The following is a 16,028-nucleotide window of genomic DNA, read 5'->3' as shown; positions in this document are numbered from 1 at the left end:
ATATTCTCCCCCTTCCCCCTCCTGCTTTCCCTCCCTCCCTCCCTCCCTCCCTTTCTTTCTTCACATTGCCTCTCTTTGGGTTAGAACCCAAACTGTGTCATTTCACTGTCTTCATGACTGAAGGCAAATCATTCAACCTCTCCTAAACCTCAGTTTCTTTGAAAAGCAGGTATGAAAGTAAGAAAGGGACATAATAGGTGTTGGATGAGAAAGTATTCATTTTCCCCTCTTCCATTCTTCAACCTGCTACTTACTTTTTCCGTGCTCATGGACTTATTTTACCTTGGAATCTATTGAAACTACTACCTTTTCATTGTCTAATCCCTACCCCACAGTCCTGTGTCAGAACATGAGGCATGAGCAGACTAACTGCTTTGACTTTGTGATTGACAGGAGGGCCTTTGTCTGTTGCAGATGATCAGTGCCGAAGCCCCTGTGCTTTTTGCCAAGGCAGCCCAGATTTTTATCACAGAGCTGACTCTTCGAGCCTGGATCCACACAGAGGATAACAAGCGACGAACTCTACAGGTAAAATTGTGGGAAAGTTTGGAGTATAGGGGAGCTGAAGCAGCTGCCTTTGCCTGCTTCTCTTGCATTATTTTTGAACAAAGATAAATTGTTTCTTGGGTTTCTGTCAAACTGACGTGTAATTGGCATTTCCCTCTGGGAGACAGACATGACTTTCAGTCAAGAAAGTACTTTTCCACCAAGGATCTTAATTTCTAGTTTGTTGTTTTTCACAACTCAGTGACTGAACTCTTCATTTGATAAGCCTTCTTCACTAAGCAGAGGCTAAAATGACACCTAGTTATATACAAATGTATAATTATATCCAGATGTAAACAGCTTTTTGGTTAGAAATCCTTGAGAGACTCCAAGAAAGGATAATCCCAAGAAGAATCAGTCTGTCTGATGTCTTTAGCCTCTTGTTTCTTTTCTGCCTTCCTAGGTACTTCCCCCCCAAGCAAATTAACATTAGATTGTATGAAGACCACCTTGGTCTAGAGACCTCCCCTCCCCATACCACTCAGGTCACAGCTCTCTAGGGAAGGTCTCCCAGATAAGGAGGGTCTAACAGATACAGAATAGTGATTCTGTCTGAAAATAGCTTGACAGTGGCAGCCAAGAAAGCAGATTACTTTCTCCTCTTGTTCTTTTTATATCTTTAAACTTGAAAATATGTGTTTATTCATTTATTCTAAATATTTCTTGAATGCTTATAATGTCCTGAGATTCTTGGGGTTAATACACAAAACAGATACTCTAGTGCAGCTAAACATTGTCTTGACAAGAGTCTGACTATAAGAGAAGTCTAGTTAAAGCTACCTTCTCAAAATTGGATCAGATTAAAAATAAAATGGGCAGGACAGGGAGATAACATAATGGTTATGCAAGCACTCTCATGCCTCAGGCTCTGAAACCCTAGGTTCAGTCCCCTGTACCACCATAAGCCACAGGTTAGCAGTGCCTGGTTAACAATAAATAAATTAAATAATAAATTGAATAATAAAATTAAATATTAAAAGATTAAAAGCACAAGAGATACTGGTTTATACCCACTAGAATGGGGAAAACATGAAAAAGACTGGCAAGGCCAGGATACAGCTCTGCTTTTTAGAGCTGCTGCTTTTGCATTCTGAGGCCCTGGTTTCAATCCCCAACATAGCATGGGAGCACCATGGGCAGTACTGGGAGTTAGGAATGGTGAGCATCTACTGTGCTGTGGTGTCCTACTCTTACAAAAGAAAAAAAAAGTTAGACCTCAGCAGTGTTGTACATATGTGAAACCTGGGTTCATTTTCCTGTGCTGCATTTGAGGGGGGAGGGAGCTAGTATGAAATATCAATGGAGAAAGTGGAATTAATGCTAGTCAGAATGTAAATGTCTCAGAAAATTATTTGACATTTTCTAGTGAAACTTCTATGATCCAACTATTTGACTTCTAGGTATATACCCAAAACGTGGAGTAAAGTTAGCATTTAAAAAGGCAAAATGGGATTGAGCAGTAGCATACCAGGTTAAGTGCACATAGTGCAAAGCACAGGGACTGGTGCAAGGATCTCAGTTCGAACCCCCCAGCTCCCCACCTGCAGGGGGGTTGCTTCACAAGAGGTGAAGCAGGTCTGCAGGTGTCTGTCTTTCTCTTCCCCTCTCTGTCTTCCCATCTCTTGATTTCTCTCTGCCCTATCTTAACAACAACAGCAACGGGAAGAAAAAAAAAAAAAGCTGGTCACCAGGAGCTATGGATTCGTAGTGTAGGCACCAAGCCCCAGAGATAACTCTGGAGGCAAAAAGGGGGGGGGTGGGCAAAATAAGGGGACCAGGCAGTGGCACACCTGGTTAAGTGCACATATTACAGTGTACAAGGTTCTAGGTTCAAGTCCTGGTCTCCACCTGCAGGAAGGAAGCTTCACAAATAGTGAAACAGAGCTGCAGGTGTCTCTGTCTTCCTGTCACCTCCTCCCCTCTCTATTTCTTTGTCTCTGTCCAGTAATAAAATAAATAAAAATATTTTAAAAAACAAAAGATAAAATAAGGTCAGGCTCCTGGCCCCTACCTGTAGAGGGGAAACTTCAGGAGTAGTGAAGCTGGGCTGCAAGTGTTTCCCTATTAACCATCCCCTCCCCTTCTCAATTTCTGTCTGTGTCAGAGAGAGATTAAGGGGGCCTGGGGGTGGGGAGGGAGACAAGATATATTGCAGCCCAGAATGTAAAATAGCTGCTAGAACACTGGACTCTCAAGTGTGTGGTCTTGAGTTCGACCCCATGCACCCTATATCCAGAGTGATGCTCTGGTGTTCCCTCTGCACCCCCATAAATAAATCTTATAAAGTGGGAGTCCGGCGGTAGCACAGCGGGTTAAGCACATGGTGCAGAGCACAAGGGCTGGCATAAGGATCCTGGTTCGAGCCCCCGGCTCCCCACCTACAGGGGCATTGCTTCACAGGCGGTGAAGCAGGTCTGCAGGTTTCTGTCTTTCTCTCCCCCTCTCTTTCCCTCCTCTCTCCATTTCTTTTTTTTTTTCTTTTTTCTGTTTTCCTATTCTTTGTATCTTTTTTTAAAATTTTTTTTATTTAAGAAAGGATTAATTAACAAAACCATAGGGTAGGAGGGGTACAACTCCACACAATTCCCACCACCCAATCTCCATATCCCACCCCCACCCCTGATAGCTTTCCCATTCTCTATCCCTCTGGGAGCATGGACCCAGGGTCATTGTGGGTTGCAGAAGGTGGAAGGTCTGGCTTCTGTAATTGCTTCCCCGCTGAACATGGGTGTTGACTGGTCGGTCCATACTCCCAGTCTGCCTCTCTCTTTCCCTAGTAGGGTGGGTCTCTGGGGAAGCTGAGCTCCAGGACACATTGGTGGGGTCTTCAAGCCAGGGAAGCCTGGCTAGCATCCTGATGGCATCTGGAACCTGGTGATTGAAAAGAGAGTTAACATACAAAGCCAAACAAATTGTTGAGCAACTCTCTCCATTTCTTTCTGTCCTATCCAACATTGATGACATCAATAATAACTACAACAATTAAAAAAAACACCAAGGGCAACAAAAGGAATAAATAAACAAAACATTTTTAAAAATCTTAAAGTGTTAAAAATACCAATTTAAATAGAATAATATTTCTAAAGTACTATATAAATGCTTTGGTGTGTGTTTGGAGTTTTCTTTATTTTTCTTTTCCCCCTTCATTTTATCCATAGAGGAGCTAGGTAAGTTAGATAACGTTAGTAGATGACATCACCAAGAATGTGATACTATAGTGTGCTGATCTTAAATGAGCCCTGGCACTCTTAAGATGTGTCCTGCTTCAGTTGGGAGGGTTTATTATCAAGTTGGTGGTTGGCAAGAAGGATGGACTAGAGTTTTGTATTTCAGTGTCTTGGGGCCATCACAGAAAAAGCAGAAAATTTCCATCCCTTCTTATTCTGTCTAGTGAGTCACCTTAAGATGCAGTGTGTAGAGGTTGCTAAAGATCTCTGTTAATATGTTGATCTTTTCTGTATACACATTTAATTGCAAAATTTTCAAACACAAGCAAAGTTTACAGTGAATACTTAAAATGCTCTTAACCTAGGTCCCGTCACTGAACATTTTACTTAGTTTATACCCATGTCTATTGCTTTATCTATCAGGTAATTATTTTTAAAAGAATTTCAGAACTTACTTTCCATTAAATACTTAAACATGCACTTCCCGCACCCCCACCCCCCGGACTCTTTATTTTAGCCTACAGTATGTTATTAAATTTTTTTTGTTGTTGTTATCTATTGGATAGAGACAGCCAGAAATCAAGAGGGAAGGGGATAGTAGAGAGGGAAAGAGACACCTGCACCCCTGCTTCACCACTCGCAAAGCTTTCCCCTTGCAGGTGGGGACTGCGGGCTTGAACCTGGGTCCTTGTGCATTGTAATAGGTGCACTCAACCAGGTGCACCACCACCTGCCCCCCAGCCTACAGTATATTATTAACCGTGGCATTATGGAAACACATGTTATAGAGCCGGTAACTAGAAAATGTTTGCAAATGTTAATTATCTAGAATTTCAGCTAAGGGGCTCAAAATATATTTTATTTAATTATAAGCCAAAGAGGTAAAATATTATTTTTTAAATATGTCTTTATCTAATAGACAGCTGGAAATTGAGAGGAAGGGAGAGATAGTGAAGGAGAGAGACACCTGCAGCACTGCTTCCCCCCCTCCCCCACTGGTGGGGACAGGGGGCTTGAACCCAGATCCTTGTGCGTTATGTGTGCCACTTGGCTCCCTAATTTTTTTTTAAATTTTTTTGCCTCTCAGGTTATTGCTGGGGTTCAGTGCCTACACTATGAATCCACTGCTCCTGGAGGCCACCCCTCCCCCCATTTTGTTGCCCATGTTGTTGTATTTATTGTTATTGTTGCCATTGCTGTTGTTTTTGGATAGGGCAGAGAGGAGAGGAAGACAGATGGGGCAGAGAAAGATAGACACCTGCAGACCTGCTTCACCACTTGTTAAGTGACCACGCGCACACACACACACACACACACACACACACACACACACACACACACACACACACACACTCTCTCCCTCTCTCTCTCTCTCTCTCTCTCTCTCTCTCTCGAGTGGGGAGCCAGGGGCTCCCTTACACTGGTCCTTACACTGGTCCTTGGGCTTTGCACCATGTGCACTTAACCCTCTGCACTACCACCCAGCCCCTCTTTTTTTTTTTTTAATTTTTTTTTTTAATCAGAACACTGTTCAGTTCTGGCTTATGGTGGTGCAGGGGGTTGAACCTGGGACTTTAGAGCCTCAGGCATCAGAGTCTATTTGCATAACCATTATGCTATCTACCCTCCACCCAAAATATTTTTAAAGACCTGAAAAGGTGTTTTAAAATTGAAGAAGCAGCCTTGGTAGTGGGATAGCAGTAGAGGGCTAGACTTAAAGCATGAAGTCTTGAATTCAGTCTCTGGCACTTCATATGCCAGAGTGATGCTTTTGTTTTCTCTTACTAACAGGTAATCCCTCCCTCCCTTCCTTCCCTTCCTTCCCTTCCTTCCCTCCCTCCCTTCTTTCTCTCTTTTTCTCTCTCTTTGTTTCTCCCTTCCTCTCTCCCTTTCTCTCTCTCTCTCCCTTTCTCTCTCTCTCTCTCTCCCCCCCTTTCTTTCTTTCATTCTTTCTTTCTTCAGTTGGATAGCCTAACCTTACTAGTCAGAGAATGACTGGAAACTTCTCAGTCAGTTATAGGTGTTAGATTTATAAATAAGAGATAACTCAGAGGGTAAAGTACATGTATCATCATGACTGAAGCCTTGGGTTTAATTCCCAGCAACACATGGGAATAAATATCAAATAAATAAATAAATAAATAAAAAGTCATAAATAGCACAACTCCATGTATGGTAGATTGGTCTTAACTATTTCTCCCTCTCTAGTTCTTCCTCTCTCTTCTTTTTGCTTTTTCTAGAAATACAGAATAAAAATTGGGCCAGTGAAAACAGCTCTCAGCATGTGGGATCCTGGGTTCATTCCGTAACACTACACCAAAAACAAATTTGTTTTAGTGGAAGAATGATAATTCAACAATTGTGGGGTGGACCTTATGGCAGAATCCCTCTACCAAAGTAGCAGTTCAAGGCTTAAACCTTTGGTTTGCAGAGCATGAGGTATATGTCTGTCTGTCTGTCTGTCTCTTTTTTTGTTGTTGCTGACTTCTTTCCATCAAGCCTGATAATTTGAAGGATTTTTGGTGGTGGTGATGGTGTGTGTGTGTGTGTGTGTCTGTCTGTCTGTTTGTTTTGCTGGGGCTTTCTATTTGTGTTATGTTACCACTGGGTCAACTTTTTCTTTCTGTTTTATTTATTTATTGCCTCCAGGGTTATCACTAGGGCTTGGGGCCTGCACTATGAATCTACTGCTCCTATGGCTATTTTTTAAATTTTTTTTTGGATAGGACAAAGAGAAATTAAGAGTGATGGGGGGAAGGTGGGGAGAAAGATAGACACCTGTAGACCTGCTTCACCACTTGTGAAGCAAACTCCCTACAGGTGGGGAGTTGGGGGGCTTCAACAGGGACCCTTGCACAGATCCTTGTGCTTTGTACTATGTGGGTTTAACTCGTACACTACAGCCCGCGCCCCCCCCCCCCCTTTCTATTTTAGATAAGAGAAGGAGAATCACCACAGCACCATTTCACCATCCATAGAACATAAAACCTGTGATGCTCTCATGGTTCTGAGTCTTGAACACAGGATCTCACATATGGAAGATACACATTTTCCTGGGTGAACTATCCTCCCAAGTCTGCCACCCTTTTATTTATTTATTTTTAAATTTCATATTGAAAAGCCAAGTACTACTCCAGCTGGCAATTTTGTTGCCAGAGATCAAACCAGGAGCCTCAGTTGTGCAAGTCTTGAATTCTGCCACTTGAGTTATTTCTTTGGCCATTGATTACTTGAAGTTGAGAAGTCTGGATTTGCTAATTTCAGCTCTAGATTGGTCATGGGTATTCGGTTTGGCTTAGAAGTCATAGTTTGTTTTTTTTTAATTTCTTTATTGGGGGATTAATGTTTTACATTCCACAGTAAATACAATAGTTTATACATGCATAACATTTCCCAGTTTGCCATTTAACAATACAACCCCTACTAGGTCCTCTGTCATCCTTCTTGGACCTGTATTCTCCCCCCCACCCACCCCAGAGTCTTTTACTTTGGTGCAATAGGCCAATTCCAGTTCAGGTTCTACTTTTATTTTCTGATCTTGTTTTTCAACTTCTGCCTGAGAGTGAGATCATCCCATATTCATCCTGCTGTTTCTGACTTATTTCGCTTAACATGAATTTTTTCAAAGTCCATCCAAGATCAGCTGAAAAAGTCACCATTTTTTATAGATGAGTAGTATTCCATTATGTGTGTGTGTGTGTGTGTGTGTGTGTGTGTGTGTGTGTGTGTGTGTGTGTACACACACCACAACTTGCTCAGCCACTCATCTGTTGTTGGACACCTGGGTTGCTTTCAGGTTTTGGCTATTACAAATTGTGCTGCCAAGAACATATGTGTACACAGATCTTTTTGGATGGGTGTGTTGGGTTCCTTAGGATCTATCCCCAGGAGAGGAATTGCAGGGTCATAGGGTAGGTCCATTTCTAGCCTTCTGAGAGTTCTCCAGACTGTTCTCCACAGAGGTTGGACCAATTGACATTCCCACCAGCAGTGTAGGAGGGTTCCTTTGACCCCACGCCCTCTCCAGCATTTGCTACTGTTACCTTTTCTGATGTATGACATTCTCACAGGAGTGAAGTGGTATCTCGTTGTTGTCTTTATTTGCATTCCAGCATTTGCTACTGATACCTTTTCTGATGTATGACATTCTCACAGGAGTGAAGTGGTATCTCGTTGTTGTCTTTATTTGCATTTCTCTGACAGAGACTTGGAGCATTTTTACATTGTTTCTCGGCCTTTTGGATCTCTTCTGTGGTGAATATTCTGTCCATAGCCTCCCCCCATTTTTGGATGGGGTTATTTGCTGTCTTGTTGTTGAGATTTGCAAGTTCTTTATATATTCAGAAGTTATAGTTTTATTTGTAACTTGGAGGGTAAAAAGCTAAGTGGCTTCTACTTGAGCTAATTTTTCTACTCTGCTTTACTTTTATTACAGAGGAATGATATTGCCATGGCAATCACAAAATTTGATCAGTTTGATTTTCTCATCGATATTGTTCCAAGAGATGAATTGAAGCCTCCAAAGCGTCAGGTAAGCTGGAAATATCTTACTGCCGACTGTAGGGCACCTTGCATTCTGGTGTCAGATATGCTCCTTATTCAGTCATTCTGATTCATTCATCAGAAACAGCTCAAATCATTTGCTGTTTCTTTTGCTTCTCCGTATCTAGACCAGTTCCATCCTAACATCTCCTGTTCTCATTTATGGATACTTTTAACTCAGTGCCTCTGAGGTGGTATTTCAGTAAAAATAGACAAAATAAAATTCAAAAATTTAGTTTAAAACAGTGAAGTGAAGCTTATGTTAAGGTAGCCTAGGAAGTGTGTCAGAGTTGCTCATCGCTGGAATGGAAGAACATTCCCAAGGAGCTACAGAATTTACATAGTCAAGAAGTAGCTTCTTTGTGTGCTAGTGGTGTTGGAAGTGAATGGACTGTCGTTTTCTTTTACTTTAAATTTTTCTATAGTGGTTCTCTATAAAGTTTGCTAGCTGCACAAGTATTACCTATTAGGGTTTTTAAAATGCCATTGCCTAAGCTCTATCTCATACTATAGCTGAATCAGAATTTTTGAGGGGGAGGCACAGGCATCAGTACTTTTAGATGCTTTTAGTGTGCAACTGAATCTGAGAACTACCACTTAAGCCATTTGCTAAGCAGCCATGAGAATGAATGTGAAGATCTGTTTTCCCTCTCTTCTGCCTGCTCCTATCCAAAGGTCACACCAATTATTTTTTCAATACTTTGGATGCATAGAGCTCTTAATTGCAACTGTAATAGACCCCTGTCTTGTACAGCCCATTGTTTTAGGCATGCAGATTATATGACTCACTAGGTGTGGTAGAGACACTTGGAGAATAGTGGGACAGTCTGGCAGAAACAAAACTGCCTCGTTCTGCCTTATATTGTTAATCAATTCTTATTTATTAACAAATTAGTCCATAGTATATTATGTTTAGAAACAGAATCATTCAGTGACAATCATTCTCCCATGCTGTGTCATATTAACAGCCAGTCAGGAAGTCAGGAAGGAGGCATCTTAAAGGGCTTTGTGATCCTGGCCTTGCCTGGAGGTCTTTGGATTAGCGAGCCCTCTGTCACCTCCTTATCAGAGCAGAGTGCCTCACTGCGACTCCATTCTTTCTGGGCAGTCTTTGCTACTGTAAACATCCTTGACTGGAAGCTGTAAGGTGTTCAGAGAAGCTTTCAGTCGGATGTTTACAGCGGCAGGCTGCCACGGTCGTCCCCTGCTGTTGATCGCCTTTGAAACTTTCCAGGTTTGTGCCCACAAGCTCAAATTCTTTCCTTGGGTGCTTTCCTCTTCTCTGAGAAGTCACTGCAAGAACACGAGACTGCTTCTCTTCCTTCAAAATAAATGATACCGCACACATCCTCTCCTTGTTAGAATTTATTTCAGAAGCCCACTTTCAAAACCAGGTGGTAAAGTTCTGACAGAATCAGATCTTGCTTGTGCTCATTGTGCTAACTCCTGTGTATTCTCTAAGGGCTACCCGCTAGCCCAGCTAGTACGAGGGAAGGATTGTGTCCTGTCCCTCTCTTCATTGTTCTCTGTGCTTGACTTGTCAGGATGTCAGCTCCTTGTTCCACCCTAACCTGGGTGAAAAACCCTATGATCCGTCTTATTTTAAAGTATGTCTAGCTAAAACAGCTCCTTACTGTCGGGATTTAGTTCTTTGTAAGTGTTCAAGTCATTGCTTGGCATCCTATTTGGGACAGCTGCTGCCTGACCTTTGAAAGGTTGAGATCGCCAAAAGCCAGCCTGAAATTCCAAGATAGCACTTTTAATCCTCTGTAGACATGAAGTTTTCCCCAGCTTCACATTGGCTGGCACCTCCTTAAGTCCTTTAAAAGTGCCTACTCTCTAGAACTCACCTTTCTGAAGGAAGTAGCATTTCACTCTCACTACTGAAGCAAATATGCTTTTTTCCAGTCTGGTACTAACATCACAACACTGTAATGAGGACCCTAGTATGTGATGCTACTGATTCTCCAGCATTGGCAATCTCTGTTCCTGAAAAATTTCCAAGTCAGTCACCTGACTGGAGAGGCCACTGCTAAACTGAATTGATCCGGTTACTCAGATATTGTTCTAATACTTGGGGTAATGAATGTCTCATTGCTAGAGGAAGGAGCAATCAGAAATGTTAAATTATAGATTTAAGACCCGTGACTTCTCAGAGATGCTTGAGAATTCCTCTTGTTCATCAGGAAAGCAAGTAAAAACTTTTCAAAAGCAGAAAGTAATTGAGGCCTGACTTCTACCCTACTAAAGCTATGAGTTGAAAGTTCCTGCCCATTGAAATGTCATTTTCTTTTCACCCATTTCTTTAAACCAAACATAATCATTTCCTTGCTAGCTTGACCTCCATTATCAGAATAATGAGAATTCATAATGCAGATGAACTTTAGATTGTCCTTCCATATGTCTTCCTTTAAGAACACACATGCCTATGATCCAGAAGATGTCACAGTGGATAAAGCATTGGACTCTCAAGCATAGGGTCCTGAGTTCAACCCTTGGCATCACATGTACCAGAGTGATGTCTGGTTCTTTCTCTTTCCTATCTTTCTTATTAATAGATAAATAAAAATCTTAAAAAGAAGAAGAAAAAAAAAAGAACACAGATGTCTTGTCCTGACAACATAAGCCTGGGCCCCTCTGCTGCTATTTACAGTGTCCTAGACATTAACTAGTTCAGAAGCAATTTCAGAGGGTACAGTAGGAACATAGAAAAAACCCTTGTATTTTAACTTCTGAAAGAAGTGTCTTGCATATTAAACATTGCACTTTCTGTCAGAGATAATGACCCTGAGAACACAGGTCAGGTGAGGGCTGGGGGATATTAGTGTTACCTTACTGCTTGACTTCCTACAAATTGCTACTCGGGGCCCCAGTTCTACACCCTTTCATCACCCAAGAGCTTTCCCAAGTAAAACCTGGACGTTAGTGATTTTTATTTATCTATCTATTTATTTATTTATTTTAATGAAAGGTAGTGGAAGGGAATTTTATGTGGAAAACAAACGTAGAATCCATTTGAGGAGCTCCAAAAGGAACAGCTGACCCATTTCCTGGTGAAGGAGATTATTTGTCACAGCCAAGATCTAGTCGACAAGCTACCTTTTTTAGACAAGAAGTTGGAGTTCACATGGAGGTGACATTATCACTGCTGTGCTATTCTGGAACTGAGTCCTAGATGAAGTTAACAGAAGGGCTCCTTTTTAAAATTTTCCTTCTTAAATGCAATCACAGTAGTCAGAATTAAAAACATTTAGTCTGAGGCTGGCAAGTTAGCTTACTTAAATTATATGCTTTCTTTGTCATGGGTACAACCCAGGTTTGAGCCCCGTCACTACAGCACTGAGGAAAAGTCTGGTGCTGTGCTGTTGTTTTCTCTGCCTTCCTATCTGCAAAATGTCAGGTTGGAGCAGTGAAGCCCCAGTGACAACCATAAAACAGCAACACAAAAACCAGTTAGTATAAAGTACAGAACACTGCGGTTTAGATAGCTGGATCATGTTTGATGACTACATGAGAACATTACAAGTGTTCACTTAGATTGAATGGATGACCACCAGAGAAACTTGTTTCTTCGACAGAGAAACCACCAGAGAAAGTCTTTGTCTGGCCACCAGGCAAGCAAGAGAATACCAGAATCCTGTTCTATAGGATACATGACTTCTCTGTGTACTATGGTCACAAAATCCTAGAGGGTTAGTTAAGGAGAGTTTAGAGGACACCCCCCCCCCCCCACACACACACACACCAAAGTTTCTAGGGCTTGACCACCTCAGGCTGACTTTTTCACTTAGAGAGGAAGATAGAAAAAGATTCCACTGTAGTCAGGCACGTGGCACAGTGGATAAAGCACTGGATTCTCAACCATGAGGTCCTGAGTTCAATCCCCAGCAACACATGTACCAGAGTGATGTCTGGTTCTTTCCTTCATTCCTATCTTTCTCATGAATAAATAAATAAATTCTTTAGAAAAAGAAAAAGATACCACATCACTAAAATTCCCTCCACTGTGTTGAGAGTTGGGCTTGAACTTGGTTCATGAACATGATAAAGCAGGTGCACTATCCAGATAAACCATCTCGCCAGCCCTAGTGACTCACATTGGTAACAGCCATTGACTTTAAAGGACTTTGTCATACTATCAATTTGAATTAAAAAAAAAAAAAAAAACTTTCCTACCTCTGACTATATGCCTAACTAAATCCATCCATTATTCAGTGAATACTTATGAGTTCCTACCAGGAAATGAATGGTAGAGACTGGGTAGTAAGAGAGACCTAGAATTTGCCCTCATAGGGCTTCCATTATAGCAGGGAAGGTAGTGAGCTTGACAAGCAAGTACAAGAAAATGTACTAAGAACTGTGAAAGCAAAGATTGGAACACTTAGCCTATTGGGGGTGGGGAGGGTCAATACCAACTTAGTAAATGTCCTTTTGGGGACCTTGGAGGCAGTCTATTTGGGTCTCTGTACCTTGATAGGTATCTTTTTCTCTTCTTGAACCTAGTAAACTTAGCCCAGAACAAGAGGATAAATTTAGCTACTATTTTTGTTCAGTCAGCCCAAGTGGTTGTATATTTCTGTTTCTGTTGTCCTAGGCAGGGGAACGTGTGTCACTGCACTCTCCGGAGCAGACGCCGATCTCTGTGTCAGTGGTCAGGGGCTGACCAACCCCGGACCCTCAGACTAACCATGCCGTAGTGTGTGTAAACATCCTACACTCTCAGCTGTGAGCTCAAGGTGGCTGGGAGAGGGTTGTTTACTCCTTCTGCCATGGAAAACGTCAGCTGAAGAAGAAACGGTCTCCACCTACAGATTGAAGAGAATGTGACCTCTAGTCAGGCAAGGCAGCACCCCAGCAGCGAGCTGTTCCTCAGGCCCCCTGGGTTGTGCTTCTGGGGTTAAGTACAATCAGAACCAGATATGACACTGGGTAGAGGTAGCTCATCTGCAGATGAGCTCTCACTATGCTGTGAAAAGCTGGACATTTGTCACTGCTCTTGATCCTGGCATAAGAGTCCAAAATTCCAACTCAGGAAGTAGTTTCTTCTTCTTTTGCTCTGTTCTTCCTGTGGTGGCAAGAAGAAACCAAGGCTGGTGCTGCCTGTTAGGGAGCCAGCTTGTGAGCATGTAGTTTGGGTAGCATCTTACTGTGCTTGAAATTACCACTGATCACAGACCTTGACAGCATTTACTGACAAGCACTACTGGTGTGTGGTTTTTAGTTAAGGTAATTATTTGCCCATTTGCAACGCATCACGCAATGGGTGATTACTCTACTTCAGAAAATTGGCTGTATGTTTTGTGAAGCCTATGGAATTTGTTATTTTTAGTTTGATTTAGCACAACTGGTCTCTTCGAATTCCACTTTGCCTTGGCTTCAAATGTGGAGAGCTCAGCATTCAGCAAGCAACTGCACTGAGCCCGTTTGGGGGAAGAATGGAAATTCACTGTGGCGGCTGCTGAGTCGGTTCTTTTCCTCTTACCTGCCTCTCCTTCTACCCCACAGGAGGAGGTGCGCCAGTCTGTGACTCCTGCCGAGCCTGTCCAGTACTACTTCACGCTGGCTCAGCAGCCTGCTGCTGTCCAAGTTCAGGGGCAGCAGCAAGGCCAGCAGACCACCAGCTCCACAACCACCATCCAGCCTGGGCAGATCATCATCGCGCAACCTCAGCAAGGCCAGGTCTGTGAGCCGTGGAGGGTGCCTGCATCTGCTTGACGAGACAGCAGCACCTTTTAGATTTGATCAGACAGAAGTCGGACTAAGACAGAGAGGTAGTCAGATCAGTATAGAGCACTAATTTTAAAGTCTGGGAACCAGGACCTTTTCCCCAGATTTAGCCACTGAGGTGACGTGTTTCCCTGGTCTCCCTGAGACCTGGTTCCTTAATGGGTCAAGTGAAAGAAGTACTGCAATGAAAAAGATGTTCTCAAAGATCCCTGAGAGCTAAGTAACTTTAGAAGGCATGGAATCTCGATAATACCCTCATGAACAGTAGTGGCGACTTTTGAAGGTATTTTCATTGCACTTCCACGTCTGCTGTCTGTGTTTACACTGGACCTGACATTTATGCCTTTTATTTATTTAATTTTTTTTACCAGAGCACTGCTCAGCTTTGGCTTATGGTGGTGTGGGGGATTGAACCTGGGACTTGAGAGCCTCAGGCATGAAAGTCTCTTTGCATAACCATTGTGCTATACCCTCACCCCTATGCCTTTTTTAAAAATATATATTTTATTTATTGCTGGATAGAGATAGAAATTGAGAGAGGAAGGGGGGAGAGAGACAGACACCTGTAACCCTGTTTCACCACTCATGAAGCTTGAACCTGGGTCCTTGCACACTTTAATGTGAGCTCTTAACCAGGTGGGCCATCACCTGGCCCTGAAATTTATGCCTGTTTTGGGGGGAGGGGGAATCCAGTATCACTGCCAGCTGGCACATCTTTCTTCCCTTTTTTCCCAATATTTCTGTCCTCTCTTTTTAAAATAGTAATCAGAAGACTTTCTTCCCACTATTATATTGTGAGAGTAATAACATCTATATTTCTTGGGGGCTCTTGAGCACCTACAGAGAACTCTGAATCCAAATTTCCAAGTTTTGTCATTTTGTTCACCAAAAACATTGGACATTTTGTGTAAAGTTATATGTTGTATGTTAGGGACACAAGCATGAAGTTCCACCCCCCCTTTTTTTTTTGCCACCAGGGTTATTGCTGGGGCTTCATACCTACATGATTGCTTTGTACTGGTAGACTCTCTACCCTTGTGAGAAACAGACTGAAGGATAGGCATTGCAACACCACCCCGGTACTTAGGAAGCCTCCCCCTGCAGGTGCTCCTTTGTGGTAACTGGGGGCTCGAACCCTTGTCCTCACACATGCTAAAGTTTGCATTCTACCAATGAACTATCTCCAGACCCAACAATTCCTGTTTTCAAGAATTCATAATCTAGTGGGGACTACTTAAAGATTATACCACCACATGCATGTTGGTGGGGGTGGTTATAGTCACACATCAGGGTGTACCAACTATATTTTACAGTCTACTGTAAACCATTAAACCCCCAATAAAGAAAAGGAAAAAAGAGTTTAAAGCATGGGTCAGAGGAATAGTTCAGTGGCAGGGCACCTATCTTTCCTTGCTCATAGCCCAGGTTTGAGTCTCAGCACCATATAGAAGTCTCCTGGCATTAGAGGCAGCTCTGATGCTGAAATATCTCTCCTCTTTCCATCTCTTTCTCTGAATAAAAAAAAGTGACCCAGAAGTGATGAAATTGTGCCTGATGTCTCATCTTATCATAATAATGATAATAATAGTAACCAACACAGTCAAGTTAAAAGGTGAAATTAACTGCTTGCAGTAAAAGACACACACATCCTGTAGTAGGTATTATGGAGTGCCTGCAAAGAGAGATACCTAGCGGGGCTGCTGAGGCATTTCAGTGGTAAAGCACATGCCTTACATGCATAGGCCCTGAGTTTACTCTCCAGTCCCACAAATGACAGAACTAGCTCTGTACAAACAAGTGCGCTCCCTCCCCCCATCTCTCCTCCCCTCTCTCTCTCTAAAAAAAAAAAAAATTGGGGGGGCCTTAACAAAGATGTGAGGGAGGTGGTAGAACTATCACAGAGAACTCTTTGAAGGGGATGATAGGATACAGTCTTAGGTTAAACAGTGGGAATCAATCATATAAACAGGGGGAGGATATTTCCAGTTGGGTGCACAGCATAAACAAGGGCTTGGAGGTGAGGAACAGCATGAGGAGTGATGGGAA

At 42.5% G+C, this 16,028-nt stretch overlaps 1 protein-coding gene across 6 annotated transcripts in view; it reads left to right on the top strand.

Annotated features, from left to right (window-relative positions):
* NFYC (nuclear transcription factor Y subunit gamma) overlaps positions 1–16,028 on the top strand; it is an 86,631-nt gene that overhangs the window by 57,814 nt on the left and 12,789 nt on the right. For all 6 annotated transcript variants that reach the window (XM_060206139.1, XM_060206137.1, XM_060206138.1 and 3 more), the window contains exons 4-6: positions 415–528; positions 8,149–8,244; positions 13,761–13,934. In XM_060206139.1, the coding sequence (XP_060062122.1) occupies positions 415–528; positions 8,149–8,244; positions 13,761–13,934 (384 nt within the window). The remainder of the gene's footprint in view (positions 1–414; positions 529–8,148; positions 8,245–13,760; positions 13,935–16,028) is intronic.

Source organism: Erinaceus europaeus, chromosome 13 (assembly GCF_950295315.1).
Source record: "Erinaceus europaeus chromosome 13, mEriEur2.1, whole genome shotgun sequence".
NCBI classification, from domain to species: domain Eukaryota; kingdom Metazoa; phylum Chordata; class Mammalia; order Eulipotyphla; family Erinaceidae; genus Erinaceus; species Erinaceus europaeus.
Note: the sequence above shows the minus strand (reverse complement) of the source record. Positions and strands in the feature narration are given on the sequence as shown.